At 42.4% G+C, this 8,154-nt stretch overlaps 1 protein-coding gene across 1 annotated transcript in view; it reads left to right on the top strand.

The window, feature by feature from the left end:
• The window catches only part of LOC109472896 (large neutral amino acids transporter small subunit 4-like), a gene marked incomplete at its 5' end in the record, with an annotated part of 15,387 nt that extends 8,047 nt beyond the window's left edge, over positions 1-7,340 (top strand). Inside the window, 8 exons of the mRNA XM_019772762.1 lie at positions 3,270-3,535; positions 3,773-3,819; positions 4,013-4,156; positions 4,665-4,830; positions 5,367-5,574; positions 6,064-6,137; positions 6,528-6,651; positions 7,106-7,340. Of these exons, the coding sequence (XP_019628321.1) occupies positions 3,270-3,535; positions 3,773-3,819; positions 4,013-4,156; positions 4,665-4,830; positions 5,367-5,574; positions 6,064-6,137; positions 6,528-6,651; positions 7,106-7,288 (1,212 nt within the window). The remainder of the gene's footprint in view (positions 1-3,269; positions 3,536-3,772; positions 3,820-4,012; positions 4,157-4,664; positions 4,831-5,366; positions 5,575-6,063; positions 6,138-6,527; positions 6,652-7,105) is intronic.
• Between the last annotated feature and the right edge of the window lie 814 nt (positions 7,341-8,154).

Here is an 8,154-nt window from a genome sequence, read left to right as displayed (position 1 = left end):
CCATAATACCTCGCGTCTCCCGGCATGCAATGGGATCAGAGAAAAGGTCTATGCTGAAGTTCCCGAGCTGCTTTGCGTCTTTGTGCTCCCATCATTCATGTGTGAACTGTGTGCCGTGCACGTGATCGAAAACTAACGAATAAGTAACGCTCCCCAGGTTTTTAGTCAATGCCAAGGGATGGAAAGCAATCCAATACGAACATGCTTTAATCTTTGAGAGAGTTGCAATCCGAAAAATTTGCCAACAACATGTTGCTAACATGTTAAGAGGGCTCCTCCTCCTATTTGCTCTAAGCAGAGAAAAAGCAAGCAATGGCTTAATTTTTTTATCAACCTTAATCGTTTCGGCCTGAAGCTAACAGCATCGCTCTGTTACAGTATCCTTAACTTCTTTTGGACATGTCAACACATACCATTGCTTAATTGATTGAAAGTATCCTCAAATTTAACAAACATTTGAGTAAATTCTTATAGTTTTAGATTGCAGGAAAGCTGGGGCCAGCTGACGACGACTGCTGCAGTTCTTGTAGTAGACTGGCCGTAAGTTGTAGGAAAACCCCGAGTAACCAAACTCTGAGAGCAACTCACTTTTATTACGATTTCGTACAACCCTGCAGTTTTGTGCTATTTCAGCGGACAGTCTATAGTGCTAGTCGTGTGTTAAAGACGTTTGTTTTCTATGACTGGGTAGTTATGATTCCAGCTCCTGCCTGCCAGCAAGAAAATAATAGATCCTGCTTGTTTCCAGGACTCCTAGTGGACCTGCAACTCTAGTTATAGCTGAACACCCACATTACAAAGTGGTTCAGTTACGATAAGGGGCAAAGTACTAGTGCTTACTGGTCTCAGCATCATCTCTGAGTGTTAGACAAATTCAACCTGTTTCTCGCTTCCAGCCACGGGGCCAGCCAATGATAGCTTAGAACCAGGTTAGGGCAGCCGACGTCATCGCAAGTGGGCGGGGCTTGCATATGTAATGAGGTCTAGGTGACGGTTAACGGTTTGAAGTTCATTTACAGACGTGAAGACGCAGCAGCATTCAGTAGTGGTAATTCTCTCAAATTCCCTCATGGGTAAATTTAACTGATGTGAAAGTACTACTCAATACGCTTTCCTTTTTGGATTGACGTTGGAGAGTGAGTTTTTGTATAACGAGGAGGGCCTTCTTTCCAGACAGCCGAGGGAAGACCGTACCAGCGGGGTGTATCCGTACGTTGATACGTTCTTAGAGTTTGTGAATAAATTTGATGTCAAAATCACAAAATTTTGATTCTTTGTGCCCTGGAGGTGTCGAACTTTTTCGGGCATGCGCGGTCGACCATCCTGAGCGCCATGATGGGGTCGAGCGCTTCTTCAGCTATTGTCTTCCCCGTTATGAAGGTATAAGGGTTACGACCAAGTGAAGGAATCATTGAATATGATTTATGTAATATTATAGAAGTTTATTGCACGACAATTGCACATGGTACTACAATTTATGGCAAGGTACAACAAAAAAGAGGAAATTGAATAAGACTTAAGTGTAGAATGAAACCTAACATATCCTAATTACTCAAAGACAATTGCACATGGTACAATGTATGGCAAAGTACAAAAAAAGAGGAAATGTATTGAATAAGACCTTATGAAGAATTAAAAACCTAACATATCCTAATTACTCAAAGTATCAAACAACAAGAGCTAGCACAAGTCTTTGATAAAGTGTCACAATCGAGAGGGGCTAATCACGACTTTCGGTATTTTTTATAATTAAAAAGCAGTCTACCTATCTTTGCATTGTGGGAATCATAACATTTAAAGATATACTCAAATCTGTCTCTAGCATCGAGACTCTTGAAATCTGCTGAACGAGGAATTTATATAGCTTATCGAGGAATTTATATAGCTTATATAGGCCTGGTTACAATTACAAATGCAACAAACAGGTATTTACACACATGTAGTTTAAATGTGAACATAAAATTAAGAACATAAAAGCTTAAAATCTTAATCATACCACAAATATGCAGAAATATTACAAAAGTAATTTAACGTGCGGTTGTGTAAAAGTAATTTAACGTTGCGTTACAGTGAAATAAAATTCGATTTGGCCTCATTACTACTAAAATTTTGCAAAATCAGTCAAAATTCACAGTTAAGGGTAGCAGAAAAGGTGTTAAATTTGGATTTTATGAATACAAAACACGTGGGACACAGGCAGCTGTTGCTGGTGTTGTGTCCCGCACATAGAAACAAATACAGGACAGACAATAATCATTTTCACTTGAGTTTTAAAAGTGTGGAAAGTCGTGTAAATTGTCTTTCCCAAGGGCACAGGATCGGTGGTATGTCAGGACTCGAACTCGGGACCTCTTGGTTCCGAGTCGAGCACTCTGCCGCTACGCCACACGACCCCAAACTTCACAAAATTATATTTTAAAAAACAAACAATGTGTGCATTGTGCTCTGAAAAGGGTCGGAAGACTTACATGATTAAGAAAAAAATCACTGATACAAAATTCAGCAAAATTAAGTATGGGACTTATAATTATGGCAAAAAGCTTACTATATATAAGTTTGCATGGCAGCTAAAGGGACAGATTAAAGCTAGCTGGGCTTGGAATGAGAAATCTGAAGTTGGCTTTTGAGGGTGAATTGAATGCTGGAGTATAAGGAGTGAAGAAGTATGATGTTAGAGCTGTGCGTGCGTGTGTGTGTGGATGTGTGTGGATGAGGCTTGGGTTTGTTGTGCATTTCTAACACACTGAGTCTGATTGTGTTGCAGGTACACGACAGTTTCTCTATCCCCGAGTTCTACCCGGCCATTCTAAACAAACTCACCAAAACCGAAGTAAAACAACAGCTTTTTAAAAAATCTGCAATGGCACAGTCCAACCCATTAAAGTCAAGAAAAAATTCGTGTCAAATTTGACAAAAATTCATCCGGGGTATAGAGATACTGATTATAATTTCGAAAAGAGGTATGGCACCAGACTAGTACATATCCATCACATTCAAAATTCAAAATCATAGTATCCTTTTATAGATGAAAACTTTATTCTGGAAATTGTTATAAAATTGTTTTAGAATGTACAAAAGCCATAACGTCTTTTCGCCACTTGTTTATGCCTGCGTCGCTGCCTGCTCCTCATCAGGCTTGAGATGGCCAGTTCACTGTCTGGCATCACCAAGCCTGTCCGTTACACCAGGAGCAGGCAGTGATCAAGAAAGATTCAAACGTCGTCCATTACCCGGAAGTGACGTACGATACCTTGTTCTTTCTCCTGCAGGCGATCTTTGACCTTGGTGTTTCCTTCCGGGTCATGATGATGGTGATGGCTGCTGGCAGCCTCTTGGCGTTTGTCAACTGCGTCGTCAACTACCCGTCTGAGCCCGTGCCCGGTCCGGAGACCATGGACTTCACCATTCACACCGGCCAGCTCTTCGGGCGGCAGAACAAAATCAGCGGGAAGAATTTCTACTCCATGGTTACTACTGTTGGACGGAGGCTGAGCGTGGGACACAGCCTGAAAGAGAGTGAAACATACACATCAAAGTAAGGTGCTCACTTACTAAAAAAAAAAAACAGTTACTCAAGCAACTGGATATGGTTTTGGAAACGGTCAGACGTTTCAGGTAGCACCCACTAGTACCTTTCGCCAGTGACACTAGAGACTGCAGGAGAAAGGCAGGTTTATAAGCAATAACTATTGATTGATATTGATAAAATATACCTGATGTTGTATACATGATTTCAAATGCTTGTGGCTAACTGTAAACTGTACTTCGCCAGGCTTGCATTGGACTATGGTGGGAACGTGGAGGTGGCCAATGGAGGTGGTAAGTATTTAGGGATATGTATTTACAACAAACAAAAAATAAAGCAGTTATTTCTGTTGATCATTTCTGGTTAAGTTTGGAATTGTCTTGTGTTTTGTTAAATGTATAGTTGTGGAAGTTCCACAGATCTGCACAGATCAAGGATAAAAGATCAGATAACGCTTAATTGTTTTGTAACTTTTGTTCCTCCCAGGCGCCCTTGCGTTCCGGCGTTCCGTGTGTACCTTCGCGTTCCTGGGGGCCGCCATGGTGATGTGCATCACCCATCTCCGCCTCATGGTGTTCATCGGAACTCTGTCAGAACTACTGCAGGGACTCACACAGGACGCCAAAATAAGTACGTTCTACCTTATGACAAATAGGCTAAATGTTGTGACCAACACTGAGTAAATTGAGACTTACCCAAATTCTCGACCGACAATGGACCCGTCTATATACTGCAGCTGTTAAAAGGCGTTCTGAAGTTATGCTGACTACAAATGTGCGGAAACACACACACACACACACATACACACGTGCTAAAAGCGCGCGTGCTAAAAACAATACCTCCATTTTCAATTTCGGGACGTTACATCGGAAACACGTGGTTGCAGCAGAGGGTCGTACGTGTCAGATAACCTGTGTCGCACCCCTGAACAGAGACGGGGGGCGACACAGGTTATCTGACACGTACGACCCTCTCCGTATTTCTCAACGTCCAGGGAAGACAGAAATACTCCCAAAATATTAGAAATTGCTTGGGACAAGGCAATCTAATTTGTTGATCTAACAAACGATTTTTTTTCACCTTCAGGCTAAAATATTACATATTTGAATGAAAGTATTAACTTTATATGTCCTCGCAGTTGACGTCTACACCTACATCTTCGGGCTGGTGCAAATCTGCTGTTTCATATCGGCGCCTGTGATTGGTGCTCTGATGGACTGGAGAACGCGACCACCGGAAAACAACCAATCAGACGACGACGTCTTTGCGGATGATCGGTCCATTGCCTCTGCGGAAACCGTGCGGTATGTTCGAGATTTGTTTCTCCACGATGAGTACTCCTCCTTTGAAGATTTTTCAACAAACGCTCCTGCAGTTCCAGGACAAGCTACCAGGGGGACTTAACTAATGTCACTTCTTCCCAAGCGCTATCTTCCATGCAAAATTCGTGACCCTAGCATGTCCAGATCATGAGATTTCAAAACCGGAGTTTCTGCTGCAGTACCAAGGAAAGCCGACAGGAGGCCCAAAATCTTATCATTTCTAGGTCTCATCAAGACCTACCCACCTACCAAATACATGTATCAAGACAATCCATCAAGGCCTTCTTAAGTTATCGTGTTTACACACAAACACACACACACACACACACACACACACACACACACACACACACACGAACGCCCCTGAAAACATAACCTTTTGGCGAAGGTAAAAACGCCAGTGTCACTGACGAAAGATAGAGGATACTACCTGAAATGTCTTACCGTTTCCAACATCATATCCAGTTGCTTGAGTAACTGTTTTTGGCGCATTCATTCATTTGTTAATAATTTTCCAGCACCAACAGTACCACCACCAGTTCCACGGGCTCCACCGGCTCCACCTCGTCCCGGCCGTCCGTCCGGTCCAGCATCTCCCTGACGGAGGAGGAGAAGGCGCGCATCATGGTGCAGAAGGTGTGGAACGCTGCCATGGCCTTCTTCATCACCAACCTGCTGACTCTGCTGTTCGGCGTGCTCGTGCTCATACCTAACCTCGTGGTGCAGGTGGGTCAAAGGCTTATGAAATTTCATCTTTGTTGGTAGTAATCACAGTAAAACGTTGAACTTTATTCCAACACACAGTTTACACAGAAATCAAATTTTCAGTGACCACTGTCGCCTTCATCAGGATAATTAATGAAGTGATTGGCCATTACTTATCCTGATGAAGGCGACAGTGGTCACTGAAAATTTGATCTCTGTGTAAACTGTGTGTTGGAATAAGGGCCAAAGCCTTACATTTGCTACTCTCTAAGCAGAGGTTTGGGTTTTGGCGTGTTTTAGGCTTTTGGTGTTAGCGTCAAGAACAGTGCAAAAAGAAAGGCCTACAAACACGCCACAAATAGGCCAAAACCCAAACCTCTGCTTGGAGTGTAACATTTACAAAGCAAATGCATCATGTTCACCTTCACATAGTCTAGACCAACGACATTCTGCTCTGTTCATTCATAAGTCCTGTAAACTAACAGTCCTGTGATTTTTTCTTCCCAACAGGTCGCCACGTTTGTGTTGCACACCGTCATTAGAGCCTTCATGCACACAGCTACAGCGGGACTTTTTGCAATCATGTAAGTACAACATCCTATAGTTGTTAATAATAATAAATGATGATAATGAATAGTAATACACAAGTTGGGCGGTTATACAGATACAGAAGTTAGTAGCAGGCCGTTTTAACAATAACTTTTGATTAAAAGTCATATACTTGTATGTGAGCAACAGTGCGTTATTCTACAGTCTACACAAATACTTACTTTTACCGTGGTAAAAGGTATTTGATAGACAACGTCAGCCCCCGTCGTGGTCAAGTGATGGGTGATGGGCCCTGATGTATATCGCCTCTTTCACCCCTCTCAAGAAATACTCTTGTTCTGTGTCTAATATTCTTACAGTGTCCAGTGAAACATCATTATTATTGTGTAGAATAATCAGTGTGATGAACTTTGCTGATTCCGCAGGTTTCAAGTCTCCCTGTTCGGCAGTCTGATCGGGCTGCAGGCGTTTCTCCATGCTGCTTTCGCCACGTTACAGTACCCGATCTTCATCGCTGTCAACGGGCCTCTCGCGGAGGACCCTTTCTGGGTAAGCCATTTCCGAAAATAGAAACTACAACCTTGAACCGTGAAATCTATGGGATGTCAGCACGGGAAACAGTGGGTCCTTCTCCTCCACTCCTCTCTGTCCTACAAACTACAAAATACTATTCTTAAACTAGAAAGGTAGCATTTGCAAAGCAAATGCATAATAATGTTTACCTTCACATATGGTTTGCTCTGTTAATTTTTACTCAAACACATTCATATACTAGTATATGGTGACAAGAGTCTAAATCCCTCCTGCTATAAAATTGCAACATGATGTAACCCAACACCAGTTACCATGGTGACAGACGTCGCGTGACCTTTTGTGTTTGGAACGGAAGAGGAAGCAAAGCAAAAACAATATGTTTTTCTTCGGTAAACATAAAAATACAGAATGCAAGTTAGTGTTAGATTTGTAAGACGTAATCTCTGACTATCAATTTGCCGTTTCACAGATCAACGTCGGTCTCCTCGTTGCGTCGCTGCTAAACTTCGCCCTTCCGATCTACCTGCTGAGAAAAAGTAAAGAAATGGAGAAGGACCTGAGATGGGAAGACGACATAAAGACCCTTCCCCCAATCCCTACAGAGATATCCATCCCCATGGGTGGAGAGAACGCAACCGCGGCATATGTATAACAGTATGCTAGCAAATATGTTAGAAATGGTCACATGTGTTTCCTCTAGCCTCCGCCAGACCTTTCTACGGGAATACGGATCGTAGAAAAAAGGAGAGTAAAATTGGCCAGGGGAGTCCGGCCGCTGGAAGGTTGTTTCTTTCAAACCCCAAGGCGGCCAAACTCCCCTGGCAGATATTCTCCTATATACAGCGTAGTTAGTCTGGTAGAGACTATGTTTCATCAACAGATCTAGATCTATTTGATCAGGACCCGGACACATTCGTTGTGGTTCGTCGAACGATTTTTATATGTCGTACAATTTGAAAGCAAGCTGTGGCGGAACTCATTATAACTGCAGACAAAGGGTCTAAGACATCCTTTTTCGTGAAAAGACGACTGAGTTCTGTACGATACGCAAATGGCTATCCCAAGGATGCATAGTTTGCGATCGTACAATAATCGTAAGACGAATATGAGCACGCCATTACTTGGTTGTTGGCGATGAATCACTGCATACCTCATCGTCAAAACGTGCGAGATAGTCATACTCTACATGTACGTCAAAAAAATGTTTCCATGTCCTTTACCAAGAACCAAGGTGCAATTATATTGAAGTTGGAGCGTATGTGAGGCAGTACTTATGACATGATGAAACACAATCAACCTCAAAGCTAGCGCATAACGTCAAATACAAACTTTGTCCCGAAATCAAAGGTCCGTGCAATAGGATGCAGTAAAGATATTCAGATACTTAAAACTTAGTAAGTATTCTCACACGGCCATACTCTTTCCAATGTTATCTTTTAAGAAACGATTTGACAGAAAGTAACCGAATTTGGAAGGATATGCTATGAACTGAACACCCTTGCTTGAATATAATACACT

This window comes from Branchiostoma belcheri, unplaced genomic scaffold (assembly GCF_001625305.1).
Source record: "Branchiostoma belcheri isolate BF01 breed outbred unplaced genomic scaffold, Haploidv18h27 scaffold29, whole genome shotgun sequence".
Classification (NCBI taxonomy): domain Eukaryota; kingdom Metazoa; phylum Chordata; class Leptocardii; order Amphioxiformes; family Branchiostomatidae; genus Branchiostoma; species Branchiostoma belcheri.
This window is presented reverse-complemented; position numbering and strand designations above follow the sequence as displayed.